The sequence below is a fragment of the Heterodontus francisci genome, chromosome 36 (genome assembly GCF_036365525.1).
Source record: "Heterodontus francisci isolate sHetFra1 chromosome 36, sHetFra1.hap1, whole genome shotgun sequence".
NCBI lineage: Eukaryota > Metazoa > Chordata > Chondrichthyes > Heterodontiformes > Heterodontidae > Heterodontus > Heterodontus francisci.
In genome coordinates this window covers 45,898,459-45,917,547 of record NC_090406.1, presented here as the reverse complement: position 1 = coordinate 45,917,547, position 19,089 = coordinate 45,898,459, and the positions used below count along the sequence as shown (strand labels likewise).

At 44.4% G+C, this 19,089-nt stretch overlaps 1 protein-coding gene across 1 annotated transcript in view; it reads right to left on the bottom strand.

The window, feature by feature from the left end:
- The window catches only part of LOC137351415 (E3 ubiquitin/ISG15 ligase TRIM25-like), a 48,100-nt gene that overhangs the window by 9,790 nt on the left and 19,221 nt on the right, over nt 1-19,089 (bottom strand). The window contains exons 4-5 of the mRNA XM_068015861.1: nt 5,124-5,146; nt 3,235-3,383 (exon numbers count right to left, since the gene is read on the bottom strand). Coding sequence (XP_067871962.1) covers nt 3,235-3,383; nt 5,124-5,146 — 172 coding nt within the window. The remainder of the gene's footprint in view (nt 1-3,234; nt 3,384-5,123; nt 5,147-19,089) is intronic.

The following is a 19,089-nucleotide window of genomic DNA, read 5'->3' as shown; positions in this document are numbered from 1 at the left end:
GACTGCCCTTGACATCAAGGCAGCATTTGACCGAGTATGGCATCAAGGAGCCCTGGCAAAACTGAGGTCAATGAGAATCAGGGGGAAAACTCTCTGCTGGTTGGAGTCATACCTTGCGCAAAGGAAGATGGTTGTGGTTGTTGGAGGTCAATCATCTGAACTCCAGGACATCACTGCAGGAGTTCCTCAGGGTAGTGTCCTAGGCCCAACCATCTTCAGCTGTTTCATCAATGACCTTCCTTCTATCTTAAGGTCAGAAGTGGGGATGTTCGCTGATGATTGCACAATGTTCAGCACCATTCGCGACTCCTCAAATACTGAAGCAGTCCGTGTAGAAATGCAGCAAGACCTGGACAATATCCAGGCTTGGGCTGATAAGTGGGAAGTAACATTTGCGCCACACAAGTGCCAGGCAATGACACCCACATCCCATGACCGAATAAAAAAAAGGAGAACCCACCTTGCGGCACTGCACCCATTATTGGGGGGTGACCTCATGGCCGCTGACCTCCTCTGCAATTTCTGTCCAGGCTTTCTTGGTCAGACGGGCCGGTCTCTTATTCCTGTCCCTTGGAAAGAGAACCTCCCGCCTTGCCCCTGCAGCCTGAAGGAGAACCTGCAGGGAGGCATCGGTAAACCGTGAGGTCACCTGCATCTTCGATCTGCCATGGCCACAGGAGGCTCCCGATGAGCTCGTTTGGGGTCTTCTGCAATGCTGGTCAGGCAAGCGTTTCAAACAAGGCAGCAGTGCATGCAGGGCTGGCAGCCCTTTAAATATGGTGCCAGCACCTACCTTTGAGTTAGTTGGCACCGCCATCGGTGCCATGTTGCCCACCTCCATTCTTTAATTGGATGGGCCCTGCGCCTCCCCTCAGTTGATTGGCCAGCTGCTGCGTCATCACGGTCAGACGGCCACACGGCGTTCATGCGTAAGTGGTACCCGCTTCCAGTGCCACTGCCGGGACTTGAGGCCTCCGAGTAAAATTCTGGCCTCTGTGTCTACTCTATCAAAACTTTTCATAATTTTAAAGAGTTCAAATAGGTCACCCTTCAGTCTTCTCTTTTCAAGAGAAAACAAACCCAGCCTGTTCATCCTTACCTAATAGGTATAACATCACATTTATGGTACCACCCTTGTAAGTCTTTTTGCGCCCTCTTCAGTGCTTCTATATTCTTCATCTAACATGGAGACCAGAACTGTTCATAGTTCTCCAAGTGTGATCTAACCAAGGTTCAGTACAAGTTTAGCATAGCTTCTCTACTTTTCAATCCTATCCCTCTAGAAACAAACCGTAGTGCTTGTTTTTTTATGGTTTAATGAACCTGCATCATTAAGTTTACTGATTTGTATATTTGTAGACCCAGATCCCAATTCTCCTTTTGAAATCCATGCTGACTATTCATGATTATATTTTTGGTTTCTAGATATTTTTCACATTTTCTCCTTTAGTAGGGAACCCATTATTTTTCCTACCACGGGTGTTAAGCTGTCAATCAGCCCATTTATTTTACAATTCTCTGCGTTTTAGGAAATCATGAACTCCATCCAATATAGTTTCCTGAGGGAAATCAATAATCACAGATTGAACTTGTTTGTCTCCACAAATTCATAGGTTTTGATAAAAGACAATTTGCTAATACAGATGTCACAGTCTATTATGGAGCTTTTACTCTAGCTCAAGACACCATTCGTCCATATAGCTTGGAGATGTTGCCATGTTACATTCATATTCAGAATACAGGAGGGATCCTTGTCTTCTACTCTTGCTGTTTTACTTAAAATAATATTCTGGACTGACCTTTTCAATTTGCTTTAGGTGCCTCCTTTCCAGGCGCACAAAGAAAAGTCTCTCCAATCATTCCTTAAAACCCAAACTAAACACGAGGGATCCGCCTCATGACTCTTCCCTGCACTGCCTCCAATGATTCAATGTCATCCTTGTGTCTCGGTGGGCAGAACTGGACACAGTTCTCAAGGTGTGGTCCCACCAATGCACTGTACATTTTGATTATGACTTAAAATCATTGAACCTTACAGCACGGAAGGAGGCCATTTGGCCCATTGTACCTGTGCTGGCTCTTTGAAAAACTATCCAATTAGTTACACTCTCCAGCTCATTTCCCCCCAGCCCTGAAAATGTTTCTTTCCAAAATGTACTCTGTTTTTGTCTGTGTAGTTTGACATTCCATTGGCTTTAGTTATTGTTGCTCTGCACTAGTTAGTCATGTTTAACAACAAGTTGACCAAGACGCCTGGGTTTCTTTCAGCTTTATCTTGAGCTATTTCAACACCACAGGAAATAGTGGCAAGAGGAGGCCATTTAACCCCTCGTTCACCACTCAATGAGATCATGGCAGATCTTCGACCTAACTCCATAAACCCGCCATTGCCCCATGTTCCTAATACCTCCAGTGGAGAACAAAAATCTATCAACCTCAGTTTTAAAATTTATAATTTATCTATACTCAACTGTCATTTGTGGAAGAGAATTGCAAACTTCTAGAAATATTTCCTAATTTTACTCCCAAAAGGTCCTGATTGGTGAGGCACCATTCTGCCACGTTTTAAAGTTCTGCTATTGGATCCACTTTTGACAGCAGGTGACGGAACGCTTTTTCTCTCAGTTCAATCATTGTTTCAGAAATTAGAGCCTTCTTCAGGCAAGCAAAGCCTGCAGCTCCTACTCCAGGAGATCAATGGAGCACTGTGTAGATGCAAGTCATTCCAACATGTTGGCGTACAGATTGGCTATGATGTAACTGAATGACGGAACAGGCTTGAGGGACTGAATGGCCCACTCCTGTTCCTATGTGACCTATTCCTAAATCAATGCTTCTGTTGACCTTGTCAATCATGGATGAGAAAGTAATGTTAGGAACCGCTGAATCCATGCACGTCTGCCAGCTGGTGGAGAATGTGGGCCAGTGAACAGCTGCAAATCAGGAGGGATCATATTACATTACATATAACACATGGATCGATGTTACCACCACTGCTCTTTTGATATACATTAATGTTATGGCCTTGGGTATAGGGGGCATAATTTCAAAGTTAGCATATGGCACAAAATTCGGAAATGTAGTAAACAGTATAGAGAATAGTTTCAAAAGGGAATTGGATATAGACTTGAAAAGTACACATTTGCAGAGCTATTGGGAAAGAGCGAGGGAGTGGGACTAATTGGATAGCTCTTTCAAAGAGCTAGCACTGGCATGACATGTAGTGCTACTTACACAGAGAGATCAAGCGATCTCTGTCCCTCTTCACTTGGGAAACCAGCTCGAAATTTTTCTGTGTATGATTCTTTATCTTATCCAGTTTTATTTTATCCAGGCAAGGCCGAGGCCGAGGCGATGTTAATGGCTCCGATGCGTTCTTTATCCTGAAACATAAGCAAATGTTATACATATGAACAATGACCAACAGAAAAGACCCACTGGTCCATCCAGTCTATCCTATCCTGGGATTTGGAGCACCAGGAAGGGAGTATAGAGGGTGCAAAGAGGTGGAGGGATTTGGAAGAATTGAAGAAGTAGTGCCAGGGTGATGCTTTTGGAGTGTGGAAATAGCGGAAGGGGAGAGAATGAGGGTTTCAGGAAGTAGAGTTTACCTACCTCACACAAGCAAGGCTCTGCACCCCTCCTCTCGGAGATCAATGGAGCACTGTGCAGATGCAAACCACTCCACCTCAGGGACATGCCCATGCTGACATTCGGATCAACTATAATCTGACTGAACAATGGAACAGGCTTGAGGGGCTGAATGGTCCACTCCAGTTTTATTCCTCTACCACTCATTCCTAAATCAATATGAGAGTGGTGGGTGGAACAACATGGGGTGTGAGAGCATTGGGTGGGGCCGGCATTGAGAAGGGTGCCTCTGGGTTTGGGAGTACAGGGAGTGGGAGACCTGAGATCTGGTAATTATGCTCTACGTGCGAAAATCACCACTTTGTTTTCATTTAAAATACATGAGTGGGCTCTGTGGAGGTAGATTTTCAATAATTATTCCCTTTACTAGTTGTAGGTGGTGGAGAGTGATACATTGCAGATCATGTGATCTGAACTGAAACATCACATCATCAAAGTGCTGACTCTATTTCAATGCATGTTACTAGGAAACTGCAGATCCTGTGAACATATTATATAACAACATACTGTTGAAGTCTTCTGTGCATTACACCATCTGTTACTGAGATAGAAAACTCCAGGAGATGTTATATAACACATCATGTGTTGCATAGCTGCACCATTCGTGTGCCTTATTATTTGGAACACACTGTCCTGAACCCCAATAGCTTAATTTCCTGAAGCATTGGCCAACTGGGAAATGAGCCAGCTGGACAAGTAACCCCCCCCTCCACCCTCCACCCCCAGATCCATTTTAAGAGAGAGACAGAACAAAAATGAGTAGAAAAGGACCTGAATAATGTATGTGAATTATCCATTAAATATTGGAATTTATTACATTTTAAACCACAGGATCAGCATTATAATATTTCACATATTAGTTTATAGGCCAGTTGTATCATTTAAAACACAGAGGCCTAGAAATTCAAGAAACCAGCATTAGCTGTCAAACAGGCAGTGGAGGCCTCAAGCAGGCCTTTGGCCCCGTATCTGCATGTGCACAGGGCGTAATGCTTGTTTCAGGCATGAGCACGGCACATCGATATTTTTGCTCCTTACCCGTGTGATGGGCGGCTCGCACTTCTGGTCTGTAATGTAAGTGTGCTTCCTGCCCGCCACATTGGAGCCGTAGGAGGCTGCTTAGCAATTGATAAAAAAGGTGCTGCATGGACAAATTTCTAGGCTTGAAGCTCTAAATCCAGGCTTGACCACAGAATGAGGAAGCTAAAGCAGAACTGTGATTAAGGATTAGAAAATGATCATCACACAGAGGACAGCTTCCTCCTGATTCTCAGCTGTAGTGTGCATTCAACACCAAACAATTATGTTCATGTGAAAAATATCAAATCAAATAGTGACTTAATATGCAGGACTGGGACTAAATGCCAGAGCCAAATCAAAGCTGAATATAGCTAGGCCATTATAAACAGGTATTGTCTGCATAATATTTTGCTAAAATTAAATGAAGTTATTTTAATGTTTTTGCCACTTACCTGGTTACCATTGAATTGAATCCCTGTGAAAGATAAGATTGAATATGTAAATCTGCAGGGCATAAGGTCAGGAGCTGTAATCCTTACAAACACATCAAGAATTCATGTAGGCAAATGACAGTTTTTATTCATGTCAAATATGTTCCCCATCACAGAATGTAAGATGCAGATCAGAACTACATTTCCCCCGTTAGTCTGTCTTCTTACAATACAACATAAAGCATTTACTCTTTTCAAACACAAATGGCAGCTCGGTTGTGACATGCTCATTCCTCCTGGGTGTGGCTCAACACTGAGCCTGAAGATCTGGCCTTTTACAATAGCAGACTTGTACAGACATCCCATAGTTAAAGTAAATCATGTGATGCAGCAACTGATTTACCAATACTCAGAAACCAACCTTTTCACTGTGCAAAGACATTTTATGCAAAACTGTGATATTTGAACAGCAAATTGTTCAAAAATAGAGCTGAGAAATGCAGAGATAGCCAGATTACCAAAGGAACAGCCATGCTGGAAATCATGCTGGCAATTTTGATTAGGCCTAAATTTTAATGGTGATGCATATTTTGTGAATAAACATGATGTCATGGAAATACAAACTTCTGTGTTTTATTCCCTACATTCTAGTTATTTTTGAGTGTTTTGCTGATCTGGTTTCTTCCATGTATCTTTTGTTTCTGTGTAACATTTTCCTATCAATAAACCTGACCAATTAGCATTAGCCTGAAGGCGTTGGTCATTTACTGCCTTCAAAAGTTACGAGCATACATATGAACATACGAATTAGGAGCAGAAGGAGGCCATTCGGCCCCTCGAGCCTACTCCACCATTCAATAAGATCATGGCTGATCTGTCTGTGTCTCAAATTCCACATTCCCATCGACCCCTGATCACCTTTGATTCCCTTGCCTAACAGGAATCTATCTACCTCCACCTTAAAAATATTCAATGACCCCACCTCCACCACTTTCTGAGGCAGAGAGTTCCAAAGTCACACAACCCTCTGAGTGAAAAAAATTCTCCTCATCTCTGTCCTAAAAGGGTGACCCCTAGTCTTAAAACAGTGCCCTCTAGTTCTGGACTCACCCACAAGAGGAAACATCCTTTCCACATCCACCTTGTCAAGACCGTTCAGGATCTTAAATTACTTCAATCAAGTCTCCCCTCACTCTTCTAAACTCCACTGAAAACAAGCCCAGTCTGTCCAACCTTTCCTCATAAGACAACCCGCTCATTCCAGGTATCAATCTAGTAAACCTCCTCTGAACCGCCTCCAACACATTACATCCTTCCTTAAATAAGGAGACCAAAATTGCACACAGTATTCGAGATGTGCCCTGTATAACTGAAGCATAACGTCCTTGCGTTTATTTTTAATTCCTCTCATAATAAAGGATAGCATTCCACTAGCCTTCTTTATTACTTGCTGTACCTGCACACTAACTTTTTGTGACTCATACACTAGAACACCTAGATCCCTCTGCACCTCGGAATTCTGCAGTTGTTCTCCGTTTAAGTAATATTCTGCTTTTTTATTCTTCCTGCCAAAGTGAACACCATCACATTTTCCCACATTATATTCCATCTGCCAGATTTTTGCCCACTCACTCAACCTATCTATATGCAACCTCCTTATGTCCTCTTCACAACATACTTTCCTACCTATCTTTGTATCATCTGAAAATTTAGTTACCATGCCATCGCTGCCCTCATCTAAGTCATTGATATGTATTGTAAAATGTTGAGGCCCCAGCACAGACTCCTGTGGGACTCCACTCGTCACATCCTGCCAATCAGAAAAGGACCCATTTATGCATACTCTCTGTTTTCTGCTAGCCAGCCAATCTTCTATCCATGCTAATATGTTACCCCCTACACCATGAGCTCCTACTTTGCGCAATAACCTTTTATGTGGCACCTTGTCAAATGCCTTCTGGAAATCCAAGTACAGTATGTCAACCAGCTCCCCTTTATCCACAGCGCATACTACCCCTTAAAAGAACTCCAATAAATTGGTTAAACGTGATTTCCTTTTCACAAAACCATGCTGATTATTCCCAATTACCTTGAGTTTTTTTAAGTGCCCAGCTACAACCTCCTTACTGATCGATTCTAACACCTTCCCCATGACATACATCAAGCTAACTCACCTATAGTTACCTGTTTTCTGCCTCCTCCTCCTTCTTGACTAGAGGGCTTAAATTTGCTATTTTCCAGTCTAATGGAACCTTTCCAGAATCTAGCGACTTTTGAAAAATTAACACCAACGCATCTACTACCTCATTAGCCACCTCTTTTAAGACACTGGGATGAAGCCCATCAGGACCCGAGGACTTGTCAGCCCGCAGCTCCATCAGTTTGCTCGGTACCACTTTCCTGGTGATTGTAATTTCACCAAGTTCCTCTCTTCCTTCCACCTCGTGATTTACAGCTAATACTGGAATGGTTTTTGTATCCTCTATAGTGAAGACAGAAGCAAAATATTTGTTCATTTCATCTGCCATTTCCTTATTATCTACTATTAACTCCCCATTCTCACTCTCTAGAGGACCAACACTCACTTTACTTACTCTTTTCCTTTTTAAATACCTGTAGAAACTCTTGCTATCCGTTTTTACATTTCTAGCTAGCTTCCTCTCATACTCGAATTTCTTTCGCCTGATTAACCTTTAGTCATTCTCTGCTGTTCTTTATATTCTGACCAATCATCTGACCTGCCACTCATCATTGCACAATTATATGCTTTTTCCTTATGTTTGATGCTTTCCTTGATTTCTATGGGGCTGATGCCATTTATAAATGTTAGATGTGAATAGAGTGGGTGTCTCACATGTTCTCTAGTATGCAGTTGTCAATGATTTGGGGTTACTTGTTTGAGCTGAGCATGTACAGAATGAAGAATGAAGGCACGGGTTTCAGTCAAAAGGGACTTGATCTGCTTTTTGAAGCCCTGGCTTGCCGTGAATGCAGTTTAATGAGCAGTTTCCATAACTATAGAAGGTAGCTATGCAAATGAGTAGCAGTTTGAAGGGTAAATGGGGAAATCTCCTTTCTGAGCGATGGGCCAAACATGAAAGACAATAAGAGACCAAAGAGACAGCATAGAACTCAACACTCCTTGAGGATGATGGATGAGGTACCAGAGTCCAGATTGGACTTCATTGAGCAAATGATTCAACAGAGCTGCTGGAGATAAGATGTGGTGTTTGTCATAATAAGCAACAATGGAGACAGGTTTTTACTGAGATCAAAGAGATTGGGATCAGAGGGAAAAGTGAGCTGAAAGGCTCAGCTTTTTCTTTAGAACAGCTAGCAGCAGCATCTTCTGGAGGAAAATAGGATGGAAAGAATGAAAAAATAACAGGCATTTAAGAGGCTGTGTTATCAAGGGTTCGGTGTGTGAAGCAGCTGCTTGTGGGAAGGAAAACAATAGGTGACATTTGTCTTCAATAAGATTGAGTATGGAGCTATGCTAGTGGATCTGCAGAGGTTATGGTCTGAATTTTACCAGCCCCCGATGTTCGGGGTCGTGGCTGGGGGCCCTGTAAAATACTACTGGAAGAGGCCCACCGTGGGCGTTGACGCCGGGAAGGCCCCGCCCCATTTTACCGGCGGCAGCAAGGCCTCGGGGAAGCCACCCCCGCCGCTCAGCGGCAGAGACTTCATTTAAATAATTTTTAATCAATGCATAAACACTTACCTTGTCCAGACGGCTGTCCCATGCCGATATTCCGGCCAGTAGCCAGAACTGCCGTGCCTTTGGATTTCCATTTGGAGATCTGAGGCATGACACCTATGGGGAGCGGGGAGGAGTGAAATTTTCAGGGTGGGAGTTGGGGAGGGGAGCAATAAAAACAAATGCAATTGGTTGAGGGGATGGTGGGAAGGGGTTGAAGGTTAAAGGAAAGAAAGTTCAGGGGGAAAGGTTGTGATCGAAAATTTACTTTTTTGGGGGGGAATAGGGCAAATAATATAATGATTATTCATGGGGGGGGAGGTGGGAGAGCAGATTGTGCATAAATTTTTATTTTAATTTCTTTCCAAACCTGTGCCTTTAAACATTTCAATGAAACGGAAGGAGTTGAAGCCCTTTAAAAATAGCACTGGCAGCTGTACAGTGGCACCGGACGCCATTGGCAGGGAATGCTCGCCCGCACCTTCTACGTCATTGGGGGTGGACGGTCCGCCCCCTCCATGTCAATGAGGCGCTGCGTGAAATATCGCAGTGGCACCGCGGCGCACATCTCGGGCGTGCTCTGCGCAATTTTTGAAGCTCGCCCCCAAGAACGGCGGCAAGCTATAAAAATTCAGCCCTGTGAGTGGGTTTAATATTGACTTGGAATGTGAGGCTGATCAAAACACAAGAAAGACAATTTTCATCTACAGCTATAATCCAATACTGGATGATTAAAATCTGATATTAATCTAGCCAGGCTGGCAATGTGCGAATAGCACATGATTTGACTGGGCCATCTCATTTGCATAATTATTCATAACTCCAAGGCCATTCACCCCATTGGCTGTTCTTTGGTAAGGCTGAAGGGCTAAGAAAACAGAGCTAAAATAAGTGGTTTGAAAAGCCAATCCAGAAGTGTGAGTCTGTAGAAAAGAGAACGGGCAGCTCAGTATCTGAGCCCTGTTTGATGGTTGGTGCTGTATCAGGTGGTTATAAGGATGTGTCTATTTGGCACCGCATGGCACCAATCCCACAGATTAGAAATGCAGCAGGCCTGGAAAGAGGTCAGGCAGGTTTGTTGCTGTAGCTGACCAACACTGGGGTCAGATAACGTCACCTCTCCCTGCATCTAACTAGGAGCCAGTGATAACAGTTTTCCACTGAAAATTAGGTGTGCGGGTGTCTCCTGATATAGCATGAGATGCCTTGCAGCCAATCTGGCTATGCTGACTGTTGATCATTCTGACAAGTCTTCTGAAAGGGTGACATGCTGTGATTGGGGTAATTCAGGGCTTCAAAACTCACATTTGTGCCATTGTGTTTGTTATGGCTTCCCTTAGGAATTGGAGCCTCTTTCTGCACTATTGTTTTGCCAGAGTGAGCTGTGCACAACTCTGTCCATTGACGTGAGTGAGAAGGGACCAATGGGTAGGTAATGAATACCTCTGGTACACTGAACCTGTCTGGCATCCTTCCATTGGTCCATGACAGTACTGGTAGGTGTGACCCTATTAAATATTCACGCCCGTTAAGAACGCTCGACTTTGTAGTATGACTATGTTTTAAAAAAAAACTGTAATTCTTAATGTAGTGTCATGGATATTACAAGCATGTCCTATTCACAATTTTAAACTTGGATTATATTCAGCATAGCAACTTCTGGAAATTAATTTTCCTTTTGTTTTAAATGAACTGCAATGGGCATTAAAAGAGGACATGGGCTGCAAAGGTGGCCACCGAAGCTCAGATGATTTTGAGTTGTGTATTCAAGAACTGACTCACTGTCTGACAGGACAGAAGAATACCTTCCAGATGAAGAGGTGTCATCAATACCCATCCTGAAATCATAGGGAGACATTCTTGAATTGAATGGTTTTCTTCTAAAACAAAGAAGGTGATTGTCTTAACCCTCCTCAGGAAAAATGTCTTACACCAATAAACAGGATGAGGCTAATCAACCTAGACCCTTACCATATTTGGAAAAGGAACTGTGAGAAGTCACAAGTTGGGCGGCCAATTTGGTCTCCTTTTAAACATCTTTAAAATCCAGACTGCAGAAAAAGCAGGAGACTGACAAGGCAGTACCATTGTGCCTTTAAAGAACTGGAGACTGTAACATCTTAAGAGTCCACCAGTACAGAAAAGCAATCTCCTAGTGATAAGTCTACAAGCAACTAACTTCATGACCTGCTGAAAATCCACCTTCTTCAAGAGAATCCTGCACTGACTTCGATATACAACCTTGGTCATCGAATCTACCTAACAACATTTCAGGAGTGAAAATGAAGTCTTCACCGTGCCTGCAATGCATGCCTTTTCTCCAGGATAAGCCAAATCACGTGACTTATGAACTATTCCTTTGCTTGTAATTTGTTGAAGTGCACTATCTGCTTTAATGTCTTTCTTTTTCAAGTGTGTGTGGAGTGGTGAGTGAGCGACATAGCGTTAGATTTTCAGGATGAACATGCGAATAAAAATAATCCACTTTATTGAAACCCACGAAAAGCGTGCTGCTGGTTATTCAAGTTCACAATTCTGTCCATAACAGTAGTGTAAAAAGGATTCGGAGGAGACATGTGACTTCATGCCAACTCTGCCAACACAACACAGGGATCCTGGTTACCATGCAAACAAGGAACCCAGATCAAAGACCCCTTTGAAAGCAGAGAGCAAGGTTGTAACATGTGAAGAACAATGGGTTTCGCTCTCCCATGCTCTCAGATCGTAAACAGGGAGTCAGGGGCTCTGAAAGTTAAAACTCGAGTTGAAATATTTAACAGCTGGAAACAAAGGAAGGCCTGGGTGGTTCTGCTGTGGCCAGACTTATGGACTCTGCATATTGAAAAAGGCAAATGACTATTGACTTTTGATTCTGGATAAATTCAACAGGTTTTCAGAAGTCTGGAGTCTGTAAGGAAGACTGGAAGACACAAAGACCAGCAGTGGCAGCCTCAGAAGAGACAGAGAAAAATCATCTGCTCTCAGAACACTGATACAGCGAAAGGTTGCTAAGCCTTCAACCCAATTCAAAAGCTGAGGTTTGCAGAGGGAAAAAAAAGACCAATCAGGTCACCAGAGATCGTCTTATTCACAGAAGTCCTGGCCGAAAGTGCTCAGAAGAAGTGAGCAAAGAGGACGTTGACTTTGAGAAGGACTGGGAGATCCAACCCATTGCAACTGGGAGGAGTTTGGGACTTTTAACAGCAAAGATATCGCTTCAATGAGGACACTGTGTCACGTATAAATATGGTGTAGGGTTTTCAAGGTTTTAGTAAGTTAAAGGGAAATATCTTTCTCTGTAATTTAGTTTATTAGCTGCTTACAAAGTACTGTTTAATTAATGTTAATTTTAGTTTAGTTATAGCAAAAGTCTTAAAACATGACGTCTCGTCATGTAATTCTTTAAATTGGTCCGGGGAGCTCAGATCTCATGTTTTAATGTTAACGGTCTCACTGAGGTCGTAACAAATTGGGAGCGTGGGTCCAGGATACGAATTCAGAGGCTGTAAAACGGGTATACTGGTTGGAATTTGCCGAAATTTAAATGAACAAGATTTCGCAATTGCTTCTGCTGCACACATGAAGAAAAATCAGCATGTCTACTTTTAACTCTCAAGCCTTTGCGGAGAGAGAAGATTTGACTCTCAATGATTTGACACAGTTAACAGTGGATGGGTTAATGGCTGCAGCAGAGCAAGTGGGGGTTAGTTTAAGATCAAAAGCTTAAAAGGCAGAAATTGTTGAAGTGTTGGCTCAGCATTTTAACCTTGAGGAAAAAAAGAATGATCTTGGTAACTCTCAGATTGAGTTAGCCAGAATTCAGTTACAAAGGAGACAACTGGAACATGAAAAAGGGTGAAAGACAGACAACTTGAAAGAGTTGAAAAGAGAAAGAAAAAGAGCCTAACAAAAAGAAAGAGAAGCCAGGAAATTTGCACTGGACAAAAGAAAGCTTAGATTGTGTGAACAGGGGCTGGCAGGAAGGTTTGAGGATGAATCCGATTTAACTCCTGTTTTGATTTGGCAAGGAATATTTACTTAGTGCCTAAGTTCAGTGAGGAAGGAATTGAAATGTATTTTGTGTCCTTTAAAAAAAATTGCTGCAAAATTGCAATGGCAGAAAGAAAGTTGGGCAATTTTATTGCAAAGTGTGTGAGTGGGAAAAGCACTAGAAGTATATTCAACACTTTCAGAGAAATAGTCAAGTGACTATGAAATGGTTAAAACTGCACTTCTCAGTGCTTACTAGTTGGTGGCAGAGTCTTACAGCCAAAAAGAAACGGGGCCAGATTATATGGCATTTGCAAGAGAAGGAAATGGTGTTTGATAGGTCAATGAAGTTTGAGCAAGACTTTGTGAGCCTTAGGGAAGTAATCCTAAAGGAAGAATTTAAAAATACTGTCCATTCAGGAATAAGGTCCCACCTGGAAGAACATAAAGTTGGTAAAATAAGGGATGCTGCAGCAATGGCAGATGATTATGAATTGATCCACAAACGCAATAGTTACAGGCCCTAGTTTGCAAACCTTCAGAGAAGTTGGAGAATTAGAAGGTTGATAATGGGAAGAGATTTGGTTTTAGTGAGAGAAAGGGTAAAGGAGACAATACAGACAATCCTCAGAGTAGTAAGAAAGAAACTTAGGGACTAGGGTTGAGTCAAAAGGATCAACATGTTATTTTTGTAATAAAAGACGGCATATGAAATCAGAATGCTGGAAGTTAAAAGGCAAATGGGTAACTGTGATAGGTTTAATGAAAACCTGTCCTGAAAAGAATGCCCCAATAGGTGGCGCTGCTGACAAGCCAGTGGCTTTGGCGATTTTGAATAGTGAGCAGAGGTGCTCTCCCCTGTGTGCTGATGAATTAAATCAGGTCCCTGAAGGTTATATAAGTTTTGTGTTCAAGGGTAAGATGTTTCCATATCCATCAGGTGAGGCAGGTTATTTATAAGTTCCATTGTAGAAGATTAACTTGCAATGTGATTTAGTCACCGGTCCGGAAACAATGGGAATTGTCCCTGATTTTCATTTTGAAGAGGAGGATATGTTGCCACAAAATGACTTATAAAGTCATAGGGCTGAATTTTACCAGCCCCTCGATGCCGCGGGTCGTGGTGTGGGGGCTGGTAAAATGCTGCGGGGAGACGCCTGCCTGACCTGTGACGTCGAGACGGGCCCTCCGTATATTACCGGCAGCAGCGGGACCTCGGTGCGCCCCCCCCCCCACCGCCGCCGCACGCCGGCGGCATCACGATCAAAATATGGTAATGCTTACTTACCTATGCTGATTATGCAGCCCACCGCCTCTCCACCGACACTGCCAGATTTTTCATTGAACGGGCGGCCGTCACGTGCCGACCTGTTCACGATCTGAAAAGCCGCCGGGTTCTCACTCTGCATTACGGAAGGGAGGAGGGAGGGGTGTACACAGGGGTCTAACTCTGCATTCTGGAAGGGAGGAGGGATACACAGGGGTCTCACTCTGCATTCTGAACGGGAGTGGGGTCTGGGATTACTGGAGGGAAAGCTGTACCGGCATGAAGGGAGGTACCGTGTACCATCCCTCCGTTAACACTGTATGCTCTGTGTTTGTGAGGGGGCAATGGCACACTAGGCACCCTGTGTGTGGGGAGGGTGCCAGAAAGGGCAGGAGCATTGAGGTTTTATGGATGGTGAGGACAATCGATTCAGCTGATAGGATCTTGATGTGGTCATGCTGTGCCACTCTGAGTGTTGGCCAAGATGGGCAATGCCATGGCATGCCACATAGTTGATCCAAGAAAGCAGCTGATGTACCCGTCAACACCAATCCCTGCCCTGTTAGGAACCTTCGAATACAGGCAGGGTTCAACTTTATTTATCACATGGAAATAGGTGTGGCTCATCCTCCATTGTGTGATTCTCTGCACGTGAGGATCCGTATGCGCCAGAGGCAAAATCAACAGGCAGGTGTGATCCACGTAGAGGCCCTCGGTCATGAGCAGCAGCCCCCAAGGGGAGCCCGCCATTACAGTTACCGTGCATCTACCGGCCCACATGACATGCCATCGGATGTCAGAGCACCAGTGCCAGAGGAGATTGCGCATATAGAGAGGGTGGTGTCACGTCTCTGTGCCCTGATCAAGGGTGACCTGCAGCCCATGGGCTCCGGTGGACATCCCATGCCTTTGTTCCTCATAGTGGCAGCGGTTCTCAAGTCTGATGCCTCTGCAGCCTTTTAGGGGCCCACCAGAGACCTTTGTGGGGTCACACAGTCAGCAGTGCACCGCTGCCTCAGGGAGGTCACCAATGCCCTGCACCGGAGGGCCAGTGAATATGTCCGCTTCAGGACGGACTCTCACAGCCAGGCCCAGAGGGCCATTGGTTCTGGCACCATTGCCGGAGAACCATCGGTTGTAATGTTCATAGACCGCACTCATGAGGCCATCAGGCCTACTGCCAGGCTACCACCTCCAGACGTCACCATTAAAGGAGCCCTCTCAATCTAGGTGAAGCTGGTATGTGAACACCACAGATGCTTGCAGCGAATGTGTGACCACTTCTCAGGCAGCTGCCATGACACTTGGGTCTTGTGCCAGTCCCGGCTGTCACCGCTGTTCACTGAACTGGCTCAGATGGAGGGGTGGCTTCTTGGAGATATGGGCTATCCTTTGCAGACATGGCTCCCGGCACCAGTGAGAGACTCCACCATTGCTGCAGAGGAGAGATACAAAGCCAGCCACTGAGCTACATGAGCCACCATCCAGCAGGAGATCGGCATGCTGAAAGAGCACCTCCAATGCCTGGATGGATAGGCTGATAGGCCCCTCTACTACGGGCCAAAAAGGCCAGCTCCTTTCTTTGCTGCTCTGCACGACTATGCACCAAATAGGGGCCAGGCCTGTCATGATGAGGAGAGACGTCAACAGGATTCCTCCCCGGACTATGAGGACTCTGATGACCTACAACATGAAAGAGGCATGGGAGGGCAGATGGCACCCAGGCTCTGCACGCAGGGCTAGCAGTGAGCGAGGGATGTACGGCAGTGGCTTATCAGACAAAGGCTCTTTGCTCCATAGGAACTGACATGAGCTCTGCAAGCCACACATCACCCTCGCTCACCTGCTGTGCACCAGTCCACATCTGCAGCATCCCTGTGTAAACCATTAAAGGCAGCAGCTGATTGAGCTAATGTCCGTGTCACTGCACTGGAGACGCTCATGAGTAATGATGGCATGGCAATGATGTTATTGCATACGTTGGCTCTTCTGAAGGGCCAATAGTGCAAAGGGATGTGACATTGGCGTTACATGCTGGAACACATCATTCCCACAGAGAAAAGGACACACGTTGGTGAGGAATATTTAGTGAAAGACGTAATTACTTTGTTGTGACTCCCGTGCATTCCCATTTGTGTCAGTGTGTTCTCTGTAAACCTCTGTAATATCATTTATGGTGTATTTAAGTCTGGAATGTGCAAATTTGAGATTATTCACCCAGATGCGGCACACCTACAAGAAGGAATGTTACACTTGAGTGAAGGAAGAGGATCACAACTTCACAGGACACTGGGACACAGCAGGGTGAGTATGTGGCAGCAAAATGGAAAGTGCTGGGGTCACTCAGCAGGTCAGGCAGCATCTGTGGAGAGAGGAGTAGAGTTAACTTTCAGGTCTATGAATTTAGACAAGTTAACTCTGCTTCTCTCTCCACAGATGCTGCCTGACCTGCTGGATTTCTGCAGCAGTTTCTGCTTTGCTGCCAGATTGACAGCAGCCCCACTCTTCAGCAGTCAGGTAAGTATTTCTTTGACAGCTGTCAGGAAGCAGGTGCTGGGGCGTTTTAAATAGGGGCCCAGCACCTGCTGCACAACTGTCAAAGACTCTCTCACTGCACCGAATGTCCCGCCTCACCCTCACCTGTGTAATATGGGGAAGGCGGCTCGGCGCCATGATTCTAATGAGCCCCCATGATTAACTGCGCGGGGGCTCGGCGACAGCCAGCGAATGTGGGCACGCCGCCAAGTTCAAAGGGCGCTGCCACGGATGGCGGTGTCCCAATAAAATTCAGCCCATAGAGTCATTTATGGTACAGAAGGAGGCCACTCGGCCCATTGAGTCGATGCCAGCTCTCCACGGAGCTATCAACAGTCCCACTCCCTGGTTTGATCCCTGTAGCCCTGCAAGTCTATTTCTCTCAGGTGGCCATCCAATTTCCTCTTGAAGTCACTGATCATCTCTGCTTCCATCACCCTTCTGGACAGCGAGTTCCAGATCATTACTATCCGCTGCATAAAAAAGTGCTTCCTCATATTCCCCCTGCATCTCTTGCCCAAAACCTTAAATATGTGTCCCCTAATCATTGTACCATTAGTTAATGGGAACAGTTTTTCCTTGTCTAAATTATCTAAGCCTGTCATAATCACACTGCTATCAAATCTCCCCTCAATCTCCTTTGTTCTAAGGAGAACAAACCCAGTTTTTCCAACTCAACCTTGTAACCAAAATTCCCCATCCCGGGAACCATTCTGGTAAATCTTAGCTGGTGATAAGGTATTGGTGTCTCCAGTAGTTTTGGAAAAGCCAGTTGAGGTTGCCGAATCTGAAATTTTGCAGGAGGAATTTCCCAGAATATTTCCGGATTGTGTAGTGACCAGGTCCCAGGCTCATGGGATTAAATGGGATGAGATAGACTCAATAGTTATCCAGGACAAGTTGGATATCTGGCTGGCTGAAACCTTTTTCAAGAATTTGAGTAGCAAGGCTGAATTGTTTAGCAGATCATCTTTGACTGAGGCACAACAGGCAGACCCCGATTTAAAGAAAATATCTCAGACAGTGTGTTCTGAGACGGAGGCTGAGAAAATCCCTGAGTGCTATTATGTTAAGAATGACATTCTAATGAGAAAGTGGAGACCTTCCCGGAGGCCCACTGATGAGGTTTGGGCTGTAGTTCATCAGGTTGCTGTTCCCCTGTTCACCACAGTGAAATTTTGAGAAGTGCTCATGAGATCCCAGTGGCAGGTAATGTGGGTATTCAAAAGACTCCGGCCAGAATAAGGCAGCATTTTTATTGGCCAGGCTTGTATAAAGATCTGGTTGAATTTTGCAGAACTTGCCATACATGCCAGGTAGTTGGGAAGCCCCAGCCATTGATTAATCCCGACCCGCTGATACCCATACCTGCTTTTGACAAACCATTTAGTTGGGTTGTTGTGGTTTGTGTCTCTTGCCCACAACTAAGTCAGGTGACAAGTTTCTCCTAACCATCATGGATTTGTCCCGAGGTTTCCAGAAGCAATACCCTTGAAAAAGATCACAGCGAAAGTTGTGATCAAGGGGTTAATTCAGTTTTTCACTTGATCTGCATTGGCAAAAGAAATACAGTTAGACCAGGGGTCAAATCATCTGCTTTGGAAAGGTATCACCAAACCCTAAATATCATCATTAAGGCCTATTGTTTTGAGTATCCACATGATTGGGATAAGGGGATATAATTTTTATTATTTGCCACAGGGACACACCAAATGAGTCCACTGGTTTCAGTCCATTTAATTTGGTCCATGGAAATGAGGTTAGGGGTCCCCTTAAACTCATTAAGGCAAGATTTTTAGCACAGGAAGAGGAAACAGCCCTCTTAGATTATGTGTCAGAGTTTCGAGAGAGACTCTCAAGGGGTTGTGAGATGGCCAGAGAACATCTCAAGGTTTCTCAGCAAGTGATGAAAACCCAAGTGGATAGAACAGTGAAGGCACATAGTTTCCAACCTGGAGACAAGGTGCTAGTTTTGTTGCCTTTGCCTGGGGAACCATCGAAAGCTAGGTTCAGTGGGCCTTACTTCATTGAGGAAACTCAGTGAAGTGAACTATTTGGTTAGTACCCCAAACAGACAGAAAAGTCAAAGGGTGTGTCACATGAATATGTTGAAAAGATACTATGACCATGAACATTGTCAGCCAGTAAATGTATGCCAAATGACAGCAAATGAGGATAAGGATAGTGTTAATTTTAATGGGCTGGATGAAGGGGCAGAGACTGAGAACTCTCAGATTGAAACCCCTGCAGTGAAACTGGCAAACACAGAAGTGTTAGGAAGTTTAGACACAGTTCTACACTATCTTTCTGTACAACATAAAAAGGACACAGCCGAGCTGTTAAGAGTTTAAAGCAGAATATACAGATAAGCAAGGTCAGACTCCTCCGGAGTTGATGTAGGGACAACAAACCGATTAAACAGAGCCCTTATCAACTCAATCCTGATAAATTGGTTCAGGTGATAGAAGAGGTTCAATATACACAAAAGAATATTC